At 44.1% G+C, this 19,171-nt stretch overlaps 1 protein-coding gene across 1 annotated transcript in view; it reads left to right on the top strand.

Moving 5' to 3' along the window:
• PKD1L1 (polycystin 1 like 1, transient receptor potential channel interacting) overlaps positions 1–19,171 on the top strand; it is an 884,746-nt gene that overhangs the window by 501,363 nt on the left and 364,212 nt on the right. Inside the window, exons 31-36 of the mRNA XM_075316120.1 lie at positions 414–537; positions 613–808; positions 1,128–1,184; positions 8,244–8,459; positions 13,365–13,601; positions 17,903–18,013. Coding sequence (XP_075172235.1) covers positions 414–537; positions 613–808; positions 1,128–1,184; positions 8,244–8,459; positions 13,365–13,601; positions 17,903–18,013 — 941 coding nt within the window. The remainder of the gene's footprint in view (positions 1–413; positions 538–612; positions 809–1,127; positions 1,185–8,243; positions 8,460–13,364; positions 13,602–17,902; positions 18,014–19,171) is intronic.

Genomic DNA, 19,171 nt, shown 5'->3' with positions numbered 1-19,171 from the left:
ATAACAAGGCGTTTTACTATATGGTATAAGGGTCACTTTATTGAATTGAGGTTTTGAGGGAAAGCAAATATATTGCCATCATAAGTGTCTAATTGGTAAAAATAAACAAACAATAGAATCATACATTTTTTTCCATGTAAAAAAGAAAAATAGCCTAAGTAAATTAGTGCTTTTATTTTGAATAACAATGGCCTAAATGACCAGTTGCAAACCAAAACATAGCTAACCAAAAATGAGATGCCATAATACAAAATAGTAAAGGGTTTTCAGGGATTATGAAATTTCAAAATACTTAAGTAAGTCTGCGCCAAAAATATGAGACCAAATTAACAATGTAATTTTATAGATTATGCCCAATATCCTCCATACTGGATGCTTTTTGTAGATCACTAACAAGTTGTCTTGTTTTTCAGTTACTGTTTTCACACAAATAACAAATAGATATGGATCACAAACACAGCCATGCCCAGTAAATGTGACTGTGCTACCCATTGTCTTTCGCAACACATCTGGTAACCCACTCCCACAACTGGAACTGTAAGTCTCTGAAGAGTTGTAAGAAGAGTTATCAAAGTTGGATTTCTGATATTAAAATCATTTTTCCTTTTGTAGATTTCAAGAGAGCTTGAAAAATCTTTCCACACTTGTGTTAATGGGAAATCATATTGAGATTCGAAACTATGTGGTGTTGTTAACCACAGTCCTTAATCGACTTTATATAGAGGAGAGTAAAATGGCTTTTGGGCTTCAATTAGAAATTAGAAACAAGCTCATTTTCATTGTTCATGGCTTATCATTTAGTAACCAGGTAAAGTTGCCTATTGTAACTTTATGCATATTGATGTATATCCTATAAAAGGACCCGTGAAGATGTAGAGTAAAAAACAGCTAATTTAGCAGTTACATTATTATTTCAGTGTCTTGTTAAAAACAATTTTGTTTTATGCATAGTATAAGAGACTATAAAAAGGAAGCTGTAATATTTTATTTCAAAATGTATTTGAATTTTTTTGAACAAACCAAAAAAATCTTTAAAAACAAGTCATAGCCATAGTGAGTGTTAATATATTGTAACTGTTTTATTACAAACAAACATCTGCATTTTTTGTTCAAAATTTCTATTGCAGGATGAACTGAGTGATATTATGGCAATGCTGAAAGATCTCTGTAATGCAACAAACCAGGTGTGTCTGAGGGTACATAATAATAAATGAAGAAAGCTGCACCAAAGACATCATAGAAATACAGTCATGTCCAAAATGTTGTTACCTTTGAAATTGTTCCAGAAAATGAAGTATTTTTCCCAGAAAATTATTGCAATTACAGATGTTTTGTTATACACATGCTCATTTTCTTTGTGTGTATTAGAATAACACACACACACAAAAAAAAACAACAACTTTGTTTCAATGATGTGGCAAATAACAGGTGTGGGCAATATGAAAATCACACCTGAAACCAGATAAAAAGGTGAGAAGTTTACTTGATCTTTGAATTGTGTGTCTGTTTGTGCCACACTAAGTATGGATAACAGAGAGAGGAGAATAGGACTGTTTGAGTGGTATAGGCCTAAGACACACGGCATGAAAATCGGAGCGAGTGGAATGCGATAAAACATCGCATTCCACTCGGACCAATATTACTTTATATGCCAGCACCCATGAGCGATTATTTTCCCAGCCCTAATCAGACCGAGAAAACAGGCGCAGCATGCTGCGGGTGCAATGCGAGTCTTTTTCTCTGGCACCCATTCAAGTCTATGGAGCGAGAGAAAAACTGCACTGCACTCGCAGTACACCAGTGTACTGCGAGTGCAGGGCGAGAATGGCAATAGTCGCCTACTGAGGAGAGAGGGAGATAAATCCTTCCCTCTCCTCCACAGCACCGGCCGTCCCCTCTGCAGCTCCAGCCCGCCCCTCCTCAGTGCCGGCTCGCCTCCCGCAGCTGGGGTCCGATTGCATGATCGGACCTCAGTTGCAGTGACACTCACATGACACTCGGCTCCCACTGTGCTTCCAGCGTGATCCGAGTGTCATGCGAGGATCGCAGTAGTCCCCGTGTGGCCCCGGCCTAACAGCCAAAATTGTTGAAGAATATCAACAATCTCTAGGTTACAAGTCCAGCTCCAGAGATCTTGATGTTCCTTTGTCCACACAACATAATTAAGAAGTTTACACTCCAGAGCACTGTATCTAATCTCCCTGGACGTGGACGGCAGAGAAAAATTGATGAAATGTTGCAATTCAAGATAGTCCGGATGGTGGACAAACAGCCCTAATGAAGCTCCAATGAAATTCAGGCTGAACTGCAGGCTCATGGTGCATCAGTATCAGCGCAAATTATCTGTCAACATTTTAATTAAATGAAGTTACATAGTTACATACATAGTTACATAGTTACTTAGGTTGAAAAAAGACCTAGGTCCATCTAGTTCAACCTTCCTCCACCAGTTCTACATTTGGTCACTAAGTAATTTATAACCAACAATGTTGTGTGTACTGAGGAAATCATCCAGCCCTTTTTTGAAAGCTGTTATAGTATCTGCCATTACTACCTCTTGTGGTAGGGTATTCCACAGTTTGACTGCTCTAACTGTAAAGAATCCTTTCCTATTTAGCTGTCGGAATCGCTTTTCTTCCACTCGCAGTGAGTGCCCCCTGGTCCTTAGTATTGTCTTCGGAAGAAATAAGTCATGTGCCAGTCCTTTATATTGACCACACATATATTTATACATATAAATGAGATCTCCTCTGAGACGTCTTTTTTCTAAGCTAAACATATCTAACTTTTTCAACCTGTCATCATATGGGAGGCCTTCCATTCCTTGTAATAATCTAGTTGCCTGCCTTTGAACTGACTCTAACTTCTGAATGTCCTTTTTAAAATGTGGAGTCCAAAACTGGATCCCATATTCCAGATGTGGCCTTACAAGTGATTTATAGAGGGGTAATAATACGTTGGGATCGCGGGATCTAATCTCTCTTTTTATACACCCTAGAATCTTGTTTGCTTTTGCAGCTGCTGCTTGACATTGAGCGCTGCTGCTCAGCTTATTTGTAATGAGAATACCCAAGTCCTTCTCCTGTTCTGTAGTCCCGAGTTTACTTCCATTTAATGTATACGCAGTTATAGGATTACTCCGTCCTAGGTGCATTACTTTACATTTATCAACATTAAATCTCATTTGCCAAGTATCTGCCCATTCTGACATCTTATCCAGATCTTTTTGTAATATTATACTATCAAGGACAGTTTTTAATATCCTACATAGTTTGGTGTCATCAGCAAAGACTGACACTTTACTTTCAATCCCATCCACAAGGTCATTAATAAAGAGGTTACAAAGAATTGGTCCTAGCACAGATCCCTGGGCACCCCACTGCTGACTATGGCCCATTTAGAGAATGTTCCATTTATGACTACTCTTTGTTTCCTATCTTTTAGCCAATTCCTTACCCAGTTGCATATAGTTTCCCCCAGTCCTTGCTTCTGGAGCTTTAGTATAAGCCTATTATGTGGTACAGTATCAAATGCCTTTGCAAAGTCCAAATAAATCACATCAGCTACATTACCAATATCAAGGTTTGCACTTACCCCCTCATAGAACCCCAACAGGTTGGTTAGACACGACTTATCTTTCATGAATCCATGCTGTCTGTCAGTTATTATATTATTTTCTGCAACATATTTTTGCATGTCATCCCTTAAAATGCCCTCAAAAACTTTGCATACTACTGATGTCAGGCTTACTGGACGGTAGTTGCCTGGATCTACCCTCTTACCTTTCTTAAATATCGGTACCACATCAGCAATCCTCCAATCCTGAGGCACCAACCCTGTTACAAGCGAGTCTAAAAAGATGAGATACAGCGGTCTGTCAATTACGAAGCTCAATTCCCTCAATATTCGTGGATGAATGCCATCTGGCCCTGGGGATTTGTCAATGTTTAATTTACTCAGACATAGGCGTGCTTCTTCTTGTGTTAAATTAATTATATCGGGTGGTGAACTTTGATTTTTCACTTGTTGAAGGATGCCTGGTACAGTCAGTTCCTTGGTGAACACAGATGAGAAATGCCTATTTAATATCTCAGTCTTTTGTTTGTCCTCTATAACTAACTTGTTATTATATTTTAAGGGGCCAATACTATCCTTTGTTTTCCTTTTGGCATTAATTTATTTATAAAAGATTTTGGGATTTATTTTAATGTCATTGGCGATTTTTGTTTCAGTAGCTAGTTTTGCTTGTTTGATTTCTTTTTTGCATTGCCCATTGATATCTTTATACTCCTGAAATGCTATTTCTGTATTCTCTGCCTTTAAGATTTTAAACGCACTTTGTTTTTGTTTTATTACACTTTGTACATTCTTATTTATCCATAGCGGTTTCTTTTTATTCCTGGACATTTTATTACCAGAGGGTATAAGTTTTTTACAGGACTCTAGCAATATATCCTTAAACTTTTCCCATTTATGTTCAGTATCCCCAGTTACCATGACTTTGTCCCAATCTACACATTTAAGCTCTTCCCTTAATTTGTTGAAATCAGCTTTCCTAAAATTCCAGGTTTTAACATTTCCCCTTTGAAATGTTCTATTGAATATTACGTTGAAGCTTACCATATTATGATCGCTGGTGCCCAAGTGCTCCCGGACCTGTAGATCTGAAATTGTATCCTGTCTATTTGACAGGACCAAATCTAGCAAATTATCTCCCCTCGTCGGTTCATCTACCATCTGAGAGAGGAAATGGTCTTGAATGGTAGATAAGAATTTACAGCTTTTAGCACAACCAGAAGATTCTATGTCCCACTGTATGTCTGGATAGTTGAAATCCCCCATAATAAGAACCCGATTATTATTATTAGCTGCCTTTTCAATTTGTTCCAGCATTTCACCCTCTATTTGTTCAAGTATGTTAGGAGGCTTATAGCAAACTCCAATTAGCATTTTTCCATTATTCTCCTCCCCATGTACATTTACCCATACTGACTCTACATTGTTGCAGTTCCCCCCAATGTCATCATTCAACACAGGTTTTAGGTTAGATTTGATAAATATACACACCCCACCACCTTTTTTGTCTTTCCTGTCCCTCCTAAATGTACTATAACCCTGTATGTTTGTCACCCAGTCATGGCTTTCATCCAGCCAGGTTTCCGTAATGCCCACCACATCATAATCCATGGTTGACATAAGAGTCTCCAATTCATTCATTTTGTTTGCAAGACTTCTTGCATTTGCCAGTAGACATTTAACCCTTTTAACACCTTTATTACTCCTAGCCTCCCTACTTTCCTTGCATGTCCCATCCCCCCCAATCCTTCATTGACCCCTACCATCTCACTGTCTCTATCTGCTCTATCTATCCCCTTTTTTGCTCCACTACCCTCCCCCCAAATCCTAGTTTAAAAGCTCCGCCATCCATCTGACCATTTTCTTCCCCAGCACAGCTGCACCTTCCCCATTGAGGTGCAGCCCGTCCCTACCGTAGAGCCTGTAGCCGACTAAGAAGTCAGCCCAGTTCTCCATGAACCCGAACCCTTCCTTCCTGCACCAATTTCTAAGCCACGTGTTTATCTCCCTAAGCTCCCGCTGTCTTTCTAGTGACGCTCGTGGCACCGGTAGTATTTCTGAAAACACCACCTTGGAGGTCCTGGACTTCAGCTTCTCTCCTAGTTCCCTGTAATCATTTTTAAGGACCTTCCACCTGCCTCTAACTTTGTCATTAGTACCAATGTGCACCATGACCGCTGTGCTATGGCAGGAGACCCAGGAGGACCGCACAGCTGGCAGACATATAAAAGCTAGACTGCAGTTTGCTAACATTTACATGAATAAGCCAAAATCCTTCTAGGAAAGTTTATTTTGGACAGATAAGACCAAGGTATAACTTTTTGGTAAAGCATATCATTCTACTGTTTACCGAAAACAGAATGAAAATATAAGAGAACAGTATCTACAGTCAATTTTGGTGGAGGTTCAAAGATATTTTTGGGTTGTTTTGCTGCCCCTGGAACTGAGTGCCTTGAATATGTGCAAGGCAACATGAAATCTACAGATTACCAAAGTATTTTGGGTTGCAATGTAGTGTCCAGTGTCAGAGATATGGGTTTGCCTCCTAGGTCAAGGGTCTTCCAGCAGGACAATGGCCCCAAATATACTACAAGAAGCACCCAGAAATGGATGGAAAGAAAATGCTGGAGAGTTCTGAAGTGGCAGCAATGAGTCCAGATCTAAATCTAATTGAACACCTGTGTAGACATCTTAAAATTGCTGTTGGGAGAAGGCGCCTTCAAATGTGAGAGACCTGGAGCAGATTGAAAGAGAAGAGAGGGCCAAAATTCCATTTGAGGTGTAAGAAGCTTGTTGATGATAATAGGAAAAGATTGATTGCAATTAGTTATTCCAAAGGGGGTGAAACCAAATATTAAGTTGAAAGTGTCATCAATTTTGTCCAGCCCATTTTTGAGGTTTTGTGAGAAATTATGTCTAATTTGCCTTTTTTTCTCTGTTTTTTTTTTCTGGTGTACCTATACACACAAAGGAAATACACGTATATAACAAAACATGTGTGATTCAAATAATTTTCGGCGATAAATACTTCATTTTGAGTAACAATTTGAAGGGTGCCAACACTTTTGGCCATGACTGTATATTTTTCTATATGTATGGTTGTATAAACACATACTGAACATTCAAAAAAAGCTGTACACATTTACCTATAAACCAAATAAAGGCTGAATATAAATAGCAATGATGATAAAGTACAAAACCAAGTACATTTGATCAAATATACAATAGTATATGAGTGAACATTCATCATAGTGCGACGCCCCTGGACTAGTCAGGTCATCACAGGGTACTGCACGCTCTTTATCTCCTAGTGCAGGACTCAATCCCTCATGGTTCTGGGTTCCCAACTTTCAGCACTGCCTCCATCAGCATCGAAGAAATCCTAATCACACCTCACACCACACCCTGTCAGGCACACCAGTGGGCTGCTAAGCTGGAATAGGGCCACCCCACCCACCTTGGGGTCAGGCAGGGAGGTGACAAGGGAGTCAAGTGGTAGCTCTCGAGCGGTGAGTACCTAGGGGAGCGTGTGGCTTCCGGGGAGGTAAAGATTGGGTTGCAGATGGTAGTCTAGACCCGGAGGAGTCGGAGACCGGGTCGCGGGATATTGGGACTGGGTGCCTGGCTTAGTCTAGGAGGACGGTCAGCAGCTACAGTCCAATAGCCGGTCTGGGACCAAAAGCACGTCGGGGTACTGGACCCTAGGTCGGGGAGAGGCTTTAAGCAACTCGGCAATTAACCTGCGGAGGACAGTGGCTTTATAGACTGTCCCCACGAAGCTCAGAGATTGGGGGCACTAGCGCAACGAGGGGGATAGGGCTTTCCAACAAAGCAGCCTACTGAAATCCCAAGCGTGAGCTCCTGAGAGCACAGCTCCTTCACTCAAAAAGGTGGGGAGCAGGGCCCGGACAGCTTCAAGCTTATGGGCCACTTGGACACTACTAAAATCTGTGCACAGAGGCAGGCTCCAGACCATCAGGCAGTACTGCAGGTGAGTAATCACCTCCGGATCCGAGCGGTCCGACGGCTGCTGCCGCGGCAGAATAGCAAAAAAGAAGCGATCCAACCAGCAGCATGTATCGGGCACTGGCTGTCCTATTTAAGCCATGTATGTTTGGCTCTGAAACGCTTCAGCATATCAGAGAAAAACATACCTTAAATGCTGCTGGAGTCTAAGCCACACAGACTGCTCCCCGCACACTGCCCAAGATTGACAGGTCACTATCTGCGTGTGTGTATAGAGAAGCATGCATCAGCTGTCAAAGTTATAGTCCTAAGTATATTTATCAAAATGTTTTCTACCATTTTTTTTGAAAGTTTTGCAGGCTAGAACCTAATAACTAGTGCTGTGTGTAACATTAATATTTATGAATTTCTTTACAAACTTGTGATGTATAATAAAAAAAATTATATTGTAGTATCGTGTTAGCTAGAAAAATCTATGTAAATACAGTTATCACTCCTAGAATACTTTTATCTTTTTTGGACATAAAGGATTTTACAAATCTAAAAATTTCTCCAGCCTCAGACTTCAGTGCATAGGAAGATGGCAGAACTACAGATGTCAGTTAACCGATAGGTACAATTGTATCGGTGTGTATATGCAGAAAAAATGACTAATTACTTTAATTGTTTTGATTATAATGATATTATTCCATGTTTAATAGGTTACTGCGGAAAGTGCCATTCTTATTATTAATTATACACAATCAATAATCAAAGAGAACATTGCGTACACAGAAAAAGGAAAATATGTAGTGCAGAAGAAACTAGTTGAAAATGTGCTTTTGTTAGTATCTAGTGCTATTGACATATATTCCAGATGGCATAACCTGACAACCTTATTTGAGGATGGAGTGGAGTGTATGACTGCAATTATGTTGGTAAGTTTCATTTATCTTTGCCCATAATCTCCAAGGATAGCTATATCTTCTAAGAAATTATTCTTGATATTAGCTTAATAATAATTAAATTATCATATGTCTAAGTGTATCATATGGTACTATATAAAGCAGTCTCAATATATGCTATACCATGTATACAGCTGAATCTCAATGTATCTTATGCAATACTGTATATACAGCAGAGTCTTCATGTATTTTATATGATGCTACTCAGCAATCTCATTGTATCCTGTATTATGTATACTGCAGTCTTATGTGATGTTTATAGCAGAGTCTCAGTGTCTCCTATGTAATGTACACAGCAGAGTCTCAGTGTATCCAAAATCTTGGCATGTACTATTTGATGTGTACAGCCATCTCAGTGTATGGTGTGTCATGTATATGTGGCACCCCTGACCTGGTCAGGCACCACTTAGTACTGCACCGATGCTGGGACAGTGCTTTAAGGTAATTTTAAAGGCTGGAATAGGGTGTGTACGCCCAGACACATAGCAACCAGGTCTCCCACACCTTGAGAGGGGACCCTTGGGCAGACCCAAGAGGGGGCTTGCCTCCACATCTCAGCAAGGGGTGTAGGGGGAGGAGCTGGAAGCTAAGGTTGCAGCGGCTGTAAGGAAAGTAGGAGGAGTTAGTCAGTCTGGTAGCGGTAGGTGCAGAAAGAGGGTTGCTGGAGGAGAGACGCACGCTGACACGCTAGTCTGACCCTGTACGTGTAGTAGCCGTTAGTGGGGGAGAACGGTTACCAGCAAGTCGGTCAGAAAGACGCTGAGGAAGTCGGCTGGTCGAGTACGGAGACTCTGGTGACTAGGCACGCACGGGGAACAGGTCCCTAGAGTAGACTTCCATTTAATGATCTGCTAAACCTAGAGGGGAACCACAAGTCCCACACCAACCAACTAGAGTCTGAGCCTCAGCAGCAACGAGGGGGCCCATAAGGAGGATCGAGCAAGGAGCCATCTTCTTTAGTCCACGCTTCCGGCAAACGGTCCAAAAAGGGGAGAAAAGGCAGTAGCGACTTCCCTGGATGAATCCCACGGTACTTCAAGTCAGGGGTTATCTGAAACAATAAGTGCTAGGAAGGCGAGTTAACAGTTACCCTTAGACCAGCCTGAAGGATACCTGGTTTCCCCTGGTTTATCTCAGCATCGCCCGGGTTACCTCACCAATAACAACAAAAGTGAGTAAACAAGTTGAAAGACATCTTGGACTGAGACTGAGTTATTTTGTGACCTGTTGTTACACGCACCCGACCCCCTGGGGCCAGACTCACTCACGGGAGGCCATACCATCTGACTGCAGACCCCATCAGCCCCAAACGCTCGTTAAACCTGCAGTGGCGGTCACCCATAACCCTGACCGCAAACCGTGAGTGGCGTCATGACTCCCATGTAAATAAACCTGACATTCCTGTGGCCAGAGATACCAACGAGTGGAGACCCTGTGGCGTCCCTGAAGGTAGAGTGGAGTCCCTGGGGCGACCGCTGCAGGTGAGCGACACATTTTTTTTTCTGGCGTCACAAACAGGATCAAGGACTAGACCTGTTTAGACAGGTGACAGTGCGCCTTAGCGGTCCGATCGAAAAATGTGAACCGCTGCCATTTTGTTGCTGTTAAAAGCGCACGATTGTAGAAGCTGCAGCCAGGGCAGAAGAAAAGTAACCGCCCACGAAGAGGAGTGGCTGTCCCAGCATGGAGGGAGCGCTCTGACACAGTGAACAGAGAAGATGGGGGCGGATCTGTCCCCGGACTGCGGGGATGTTCCAGTTCGAAGGGAGGAGAACAATCAGAAACGAAACGAGGACTGCAGCGTGACCAGAACCTGCTGAGCAACGACAGAGATAGGATGGCGTCTGCAAGAGGTGACCAGGAAGAGCAGGGTTGGACCCGGCCCATGACTGCGGAGGAGCTGGAGGTAAAAGTGGGAAGAATTGCCGACAGTATGGAAGAGCGGAGCAGGCAAGAGATAGCCGCTTAGAAGAAGGAGATGATAATGGCAATTAGAGGCCTGCGGTTGTCGGTGCAGCGAGGCCCGCCTGGAGGTGCCGCCCAAGCTCAACGGGAGTCGTCATCGGCAATGGCGACCCTGCTGCAGGATATCTCCGGCCCAACCTTGGGTAAGTCCCACACTGCCCTTGCCCGACCTGGTGCAATCCCTGATGCGATGCCTGGTGCGACGCCTGATGTGATGCCTGATGCGATGCCTGATGCGATGCCTGATGCGATGCCTGGTGCGATGCCTGATGCGATGCCTGATGCGATGTCTGGTGCGATGCCCACGGCCAGACCAGACCAGGCTGCAATGCCTCCTGTCACGGCCAGACCAGATCAGGCCGCAACGCCTCCTGTCACAGCCAGAGCATACCAGGCCGCAACTCCTCCTGTCCCGGCCAGACCAGACCAGGCTGCAACGCCTCCTGTCCCAGTTGCCCGACTAGAGGTGGTCACAGCGCCCCAGTCGCTGACTGGGGAACCAGCACCTGCACTCCTACCTGAAGTGGACAAGGAACTGGCCAGGCTCAAGAGAGAACTGAGTGCTCGGTTCCCAGCACACCTGGTGGAGAGGTATCTGATTCCCAAGCTGCCACCTCGACCTGAAGTAGTCACTGCACCCTCTCCGCTGGAGAGGGAGTCCTCATCCTACCTGGCTGATGAAAGCTCGTCCCCAGAGCTGCTCTTTGCCTGACCGGAGGAGGTCGCAGCACCCTTTGAGAGAAAGGGAGGCCCTGAGGTCGCGCTGCTGTACCCCCAACGACCGGAGGAGGTCGCAGCAGCCTCCACCAGGAAGGGAGAAGAGGACTTGCAGCCATCGTTGCTGATCCCCAGCCGACCAGAGGAGGTCCCAGCACCCTTTGAGAGAAAGGGAGGCCCTGAGGTTGTGCTGCTGTACCCCTAACGACCAGAAGAGGTCGCAGCACCCCCTGCCAGGGAGGAAGAGCTGGTAGCATACAGTCCCAGCATGTTTGTGACCTGGTTACCTGCTGATGGTTACCAGGTGATGGTAATGCGGAGACCAGCCCGCAGAGGACAGCGTCGTGTGAGGGCCAGACACCCCTTTGAGAAAGCCACCGCAGAGAGAGAGCAAGTGAAGGCCAAGGACCTGCAGGAAAAGCAATCCCTGCGGCAGGCCAGGCACCAGGCCAGAGGTCCCCTCCACCGTGGGGTAGTGGAGGAATTCAACTGCCGCACAGGGTGGGGCTTTATAGTGGAGGCCGGAATGAAGGAGGGGATCTTTGTCTCCAGATAGAACGTGCAGTCCCACCTACAGCGGGGTCACCCTGGTCGTGATCTCTATGTGGGGATGTGGTAGAGTACACAAGGCATATGGGAGAGAGAGGCTGGTTTGCCTTGGACGTGGTTCAATGTCCAAAGGAAACCTTAGTGAGCTCAGACTTCATCCCCACTGCCTCTACCAGGTCCCCAGAGTCATCACCACCAGGGGACGCTCATGCTGCAACCTTCAAGTATCAGAGCACTGAAAGAAAGAGCCCTGATCTTGAGAGAAGGAAGTCTGTTTAGTTTGAAATGTATACAAATGTTTTTGTTTGCTATGACCAGTTTAGTAACGTTTAAGAATGTGCCCGCAAGGACTTTTGTGCGAACTGTTTGAGTATTTATTTTATTTAGCACCAGGGTATGTGCACTTTAAAAAATGGACCACAGGCTATGAACTGGCTATAGCCACAAACTCTCGCATTGTAAAAAGTTACCTCAGTGGTACCAACCCTCAGAGTGTGCCTGTTTATGGGGCATGGCTCTGCACCACCAGGGAGCATGCCTGTTTATGGAGCCTGCTCTCCAACACTTGGGAGCACGCCTGTTTATGGGGCCTGCTCTCCAACCCAAGGGAGGTGGTATGCCTGTTTATGGGGCCTACCCTATACCACCCTCCTCGGTTAAGTTAACTTAATAAAATTAACTTAATAAATTGTTAACTTTTAAAACAGGTTATAGTATTATTGGCCTTTATAAACTGTAGGAATTAGCATGATAAGGGTCTCAAAAAACTCCAGTTTTGGTTCTCTCTGTAGGCAAGAGGAAATAAAGAAGACAGCCGGAGGTTGCAGCCACCCATTGTGTGCATATTTTGGCTGCATATTAAAATATGAGGGACCCAATGCATTTTTTTTAAATTATTTAAATAAATGATTTAAAAAAAACGCTATCCCTTTTGATTTTGATACAGAGCCAAGATAAAGCAGACAGCTGTGGGCTGGTATTCTGAGGCTGAGGAGGCCCATAGTAATTGCACCCTTCCCAGCCAAAAAATAGCAGCCTGCAGCTGCCTCAGAATTAGCCCAGTGAGGTTCTATGCTCTGCCTGCACTAGGGCAACACAGTAGAGGCTACTGCACAGGTGCGAGATCTCGGTTCACTATGTGGCTGACGCAGGATGCATAATCAACTTCAATCAAAACAGAAGGACACAATTAGCAGCAGAGAAGAGGGATAGATGCTGCTTTGAGGATGCCCATGCCACCCTAATTTACATACAGCACGGGAGAATATCAAATGGTCTTTTTGGGTATATACGGGGGAGTCAAGCAATGAAAGATGTTTGTGGAATGCTGCAAAGGAACAGTTACAGGTGGTGACATTTATTCATAGGGTCAAAAACTGAAGCGGGTTCCCTTTAATAACCTCTATATGTAGGGAAACTAACTTGGAAAATCATAAAACATTAGAGAAATATAGTTTTTTTTCTGTATTTAATTATGCATGGCTGCAGCTAAATAAAATATGAGCAACGTATGATTTCACTTCTGCTCAGAACTCTGGATGTTTTTATGTGTTTGAATTCTACAATGTTTATTATTATCAATATAGTAAAAAAAAACTATTGCTAAACTATACTATTAGGATTTTTTTTTCTTCATTTTTTCCTCAGCAATTTATTATGCTAAATAAAGAAAATCAATTTACAGTTAGCACAAATTTGTTAGAACTTCAGACCAGTGTGCATGAAAATGTGCATAATAACTTCCTAAAGATTGGATCCTCAACTTTTTATTTGCCTAAAATATTGGAAAGTCTGGACAAGAGACAAAACACCAGTACATGTTATATTAGCCAGCTGAAATCGTTTAAGAAAAATCTCTACTTTTGGGACAAATTGCCTTCTGAGGTAAGTCAATGTATGTGTAATCACTCGTCTCACTTGTGTCAAAATTCTGCTGGTTGCTGAAAACAGCTTATACGTTTTCTGAGAAATACAACCCTAGGGCTACGTTCACACAATGAGCTTTTAGTGAGTTTTTGATGTTGCAGCATTTCTGCACCAATTCTGCACCTATTATGTAAATTAGGTTACGTACGTTTTTTCATTGCATTTTTGTGTGCGTGTTTTTTTAACTTGCATTTTTATTGTATTTTTCATTCTGCGGTTGATATATTTTTTTGGTATGTCATGTTCTAAGTAAAGCTACTTTGTTTTTGACACTCCCTGGTATTTGGTTTTAACAAAACTTTATAGATATACTTAGATATACTTAGGTACGGATTGCATGCATTCTGATGTGGCAATGCACTAAAACACCTTTTATTTACCTACGGATTTTCCACATCTAATGCAAAAGTCTAGGGTAAAAATCTGCACATGAGACTCGCCGTACCCGCAAGAGAAGTTAACATGTTATAGATTTGAAACCTGCACTGCAAGTTAGTTTACGCTGACTAAAATCAAATCACAGTGGACATGAATGTCTTCCACTTTGCTGGAACTGTAAAGGCCCATGCCCACTATCAGTGTAAGGGATGCTTCTCACTTGCGAGTTTCTCGCAGTAGAGCAATGCGAGAAAATCTCGCATTGGAATCGGACACATGTTAGTGAATGATTCAGCTCTCTTCTGCAATTTTTTTCTCAGTCCAAATCGGACTGAGAAAATAATCGCAGCATGTTGCTTTTTTGCGAGTTTCTACTGCGAGTTTCTCCAATGCAAGTCTATGGGAGCGTGTAAAAAATCGGATGTCACGGGACGGCACTCACACCATCCTAGTGACATCCGATTTTCTAAATACATTTCTCGCATGTTTCCTAAAACACTGGAAACGAGCGATGTCTCCCAATGTCTGTCAATCACTATTCTCTGTCAGTCGGTCTCTCCCTCTCGGTCTCTATTCTCTCTCTGTCGGTCCGTCACTATCTCTGTTACTCTCTCACAGTCTGTCGGTCAGTTTCCCCCCCTCTCTCATACTTACCGTTCCCCGATCTCCGGCGCGGCGCTGCACGGCTGTCACACTGCTGCGGCGGCTTTTACTATTTTGAAAAAGCCGGCCGCTCATTAAACAATCTCGTATTCCCTGCTTTCCCCGCCCACAGGCGCCTATGATTGGTTGCAGTGAGACACGCCCCCACGCTGAGTGACAGGTGTCTCACTGCACCCAATCACAGCAGCCGGTGGGCGGGTCTATACTGTGCAGTGAAATAAATAAATAAATAATTTAAAAAAATGGTGTGCGGTCCCCCCCAATTTTAATACCAGCCAGATAAAGCCATACGGCTGAAGGCTGGTATTCTCAGGATGGGGAGCTCCACGTTATGGGGAGCCCCCCAGCCTAACAATATCAGCCAACAGCCGCCCAGAATTGCCGCATACATTATATGCGACAGTTCTGGGACTGTACCCGGCTCTTCCCGATTTGCCCTGGTGCGTTGGCAAATCGGGGTAATAAGGAGTTAATGGCAGCCCATAGCTGCCACTAAATCCTAGATTAATCATGGCAGGCGTCTATGAGATACCCTCCATGATTAATCTGTAAGTTACAGTAAATAAACACACACACATGAAAAAATCCTTTATTAGAAATAAAAAACACAAAGACATTCCCTCATTACCAATTTAATAAGCCCCAAAAAGCCCTCCATGTCCGGCGTACTCCACGGACCTCCAGCGTCGCTTCCAGCATGAAGGTGACAGGAGCTGCAGAAGACACCGCCGCTCCGGTCACCTCCAAGCAGCAACTGAGGTGAGTAGCGTGATCTGCTGAGGTGTCACTGAGGTTAATCGCTGTCACCGCTGTATCCAGTGACAGCGGGTAACCTCAGTGACAGCTCAGCTGATCGCGCTACTCACCTCAGTTGCTGCTTGGAGGTGACCGGAGCGGCGGTGTATTCTGCAGCTCCTGTCACCTTCATGCTGGAAGCGACGCTGGAGGTCCGTGGACTACGCCGGACATGGAGGGCTTTTTGGGGCTTATTAAATTGGTAATGAGGGAATTTGTTTGTGTTTTTTATTTCTAATAAATGATTTTTTCATGTGTGTGTGTGTTTATTTACTGTAACTTACAGATTAATCATGTAGGGTGTCTCATAGACGCCTGACATGATTAATCTAGGACTTATTGGCAGCTATGGGCTGCCATTAACTCCTTATTACCCCGATTTGCCAACGCACCAGGGCAAATCGGGAAGAGCCGGGTACAGTCCCAGAACTGTCGCATATTATGTATGCGGCAATTCTGGGCGGCTGTTGGCTGATATTGTTAGGCTGGGGGGCTCCCCATAACGTGGGGCTTCCCATCCTGAGAATACCAGCCTTCAGCCGTATGGCGTGGGGGCATGTCTCACTGCAACCAATCATAGGCGCCTGTGGGCGGGGAAAGCAGGGAATACGAGATTGTTTAATGAGCGGCCGGCTTTTTCAAAATAGTAAAAGCCGCCGGAGCAGTGAGAAAGCCGTGCAGCGCGGCGCCGGGGATCGGTGAGTATGAGAGAGGGCTGCTAACTTCAGTCACTCAGGGGATGAGCCCTTCACTGGTGACCGCTAATCAGGACGCGGCACAGACAGAGCCGCAGCATGACAATGAAATCGGGTTAAGTTCACCCGAGTTCATTCTGACAGTGCGGCTCTGTCTGTGGCTGCTGTCATCTGCCGTTCAGCTCTGCTACATGGCTGTCTGTGGCTGCTGTCAGCGGCCATGTAGCAGCGCTGAATGGCAGATGACATAGTAAAAAATACGCATTACACACGCATTACACACGCATTACACACGCTAGTAAAATCTCAGAAATAGCATCGCACTTGCGTTGCACTCGCACCTAACGTGAACTAAAATCAGCCGAGTATTTTTCAGCCCAGTCGGACCGATTTTACTCGCATAGATGTGTTTCCACCCTTAGCAGTGTTTTGGATGCATCGTGTTTTTACTGTGTCCAAAACGCTGCGTTATACAGTACAAGCCCAGTGGATGGAATTTATAGAACTCCCATGCCCACTGTGTTTCCTTTTAATGCTGCATAAACTGACTTGTGGTGTGGGTTTCTGAGCCGCAGAACGTTCATTTATTCTTGCGGAGATGCATCAGTTCTAGGCAGGAAAACACAGAAAAAATATGCTGCATCAGTAATCCTGATTGTGGGCACAAACTACGCGTTCTCCCGCTGAGGATACTAGTGTCTCCACAAGACAAAGTAAGCTGTGTCCAGAACGCGAGGAAGCCTGTTCATGGGCACGTACCCTAAGATGCTGACTTTTTGATGCAGCAAAAATAGCATCAAAAACTCAACAAACACTCATTGCGGGAACGTAGCCTAACAGTTAAACAGATATCCTGTAATTTGCTAGTTAGTTTTCACTACATTAGATTATTGTACAATGCCACATGTTAAGCCTGCTTTACATGTTACGATTCTGCATACGATATCGTATGCGATCGTAACCGCCCCCATCGTATGTGCGGCACATTCAATTTTGTTGAATGTGCCGCACAAACGATTAACCCCCGTCACACGTACTTACCTTCCATACGACCTCGATGTGGGCGGCGAACGTCCACTTCCTGGAGTGGGAGGGACGTTCGGCGTCACATCGATGTCACGCGGCAGCCGGCCAATATAAGCAGAGGGGCGGAGATGAGCGGGACGTAAACATCCCGCCCACCTCCTTCCTTCCACATTACCGGCCGGGAGCTGCAGGACGCAGGTAAGATCTGTTCATCGTTCCCGGGGTGTCACACACTGCGATGTGTGCTACCCCGGGTACGATGAACAACCTGATGTTCAATTCATGAGGAATGAACGACGTGCGTGCGATGAGCGTTTTACCGTTCATTCGCAATCGCACGTAGCTGTTACACACTACAATTTACCTTACGATGCCGGATGTGCGTCACTTACGACGTGACCCCGCCGACACATCGTAAGATATATTGTAGTGTGTAAAGCGGGCTTTAAAGGGGTCTAGAGCTAAAAGTCTGCAATCACTCTGTGTGAATCTTCCCTATGCATGCACAGTGCGCTGTGAGTATTCGTCAGTGCCTGCATCGGGAACAGCAATCAAATATGAGATATGCATACTCCCGGTCTGAATCCGATTATATTAAATTTAAAGCATGATGCATGCTAAAACATCTATCACTAAATTGTGTTAGAAATTGGCAATGGTTGCGAGTGGAAATAATGTCTGTTACTGTTTATACTCTCTTAGGTTAATGGTGATTTTACAAGCCTTAGTCTTTTTGACTGCTCTACTGGAAAAAAGCTGAGTGATCGAGATATTGTAACACCTGTGACCATGGAAATTGATAACAAAAATCAAGTAAGACTTTTCTTGTCTTAGCCTATAACTGAAATTCAGCTTTGCAAAAATGTGCTAATAGTATTAAAGGGAAGGAAAAGTAAAAAAAAATAAATTTCAATAACTGAAAAAATGTAAAGTAATAATGTTTTAATGCTTTGTTTAAATATTATTATTTGTTTTTAATTGAGCAAAATATAAAAAAAAAATAAAAAAGTTTGATATTTTCCACTGTTAAACACTAGGGGGAGCAGCTACTGAAATCCTACAGAAATCCCACTGTAGAAAAAGCTCACATTACAGCTGCAGTAAACTGGGCGGAGTTTGCTCTCCTGTGTGTGATGTCACGCCTCCCCCCTCCTAATCTGAGTTTTTACAACAGATAAGAGAGAATGACATGTAGGGACACAGTGCAGAGCCATTTTGTTGGTGACCAGAAATGTCTAAAGTGTCACCAAGGAAAGCAGGTGTATCACACAGGAGAGGATTAGATACACGGCTCAGCAGACAGTATCACACAGGAGGATTAGATACACAGACCTGCAGACAGTATCACACAGGATAGGATTAGATACACGGCTCAGCAGACAGTATCACACAGGATAGGATTAGATACACGGCTCAGCAGACAGTATCACACAGGAGAGGATTAGATACACGGCTCAGCAGACAGTATCACACATGAGAGGATTAGATACACAGCTCAGCATACAGTATCACACAGGAGAGGATTAGATACACGGCTCAGCAGACAGTATCACACAGGAGAGGATTAGATACACAGTTCAGCAGACAGTATCACAGGAGAGGATTAGATACACGGCTCAGCAGACAGTATCACACAGGACAGGATTAGATACACAGCTCAGCATACAGTATCACACAGGAGAGGATTAGATACACGGCTCAGCAGACAGTATCACACAGGAGAAGATTAGATACACGGCTCAGCAGACAGTATCACACAGGATAGAATTAGATACACGGCTCAGCAGACAGTATCACGGGAGAGGATTAGGTACACGGCTCAGCAGACAGTATCACACAGGAGAGGATTAGATACACAGCTCAGCATACAGTATCACACAGGAGAGGATTAGATACACAGCTCAACATACAGTATCACACAGGAGAGGATTAGATACACGGCTCAGCATACAGTATCACACAGGAGAGGAT

The sequence above is a fragment of the Anomaloglossus baeobatrachus genome, chromosome 6 (assembly GCF_048569485.1).
Source record: "Anomaloglossus baeobatrachus isolate aAnoBae1 chromosome 6, aAnoBae1.hap1, whole genome shotgun sequence".
Lineage (NCBI taxonomy): Eukaryota > Metazoa > Chordata > Amphibia > Anura > Aromobatidae > Anomaloglossus > Anomaloglossus baeobatrachus.
Note: the sequence above shows the minus strand (reverse complement) of the source record. Positions and strands in the feature narration are given on the sequence as shown.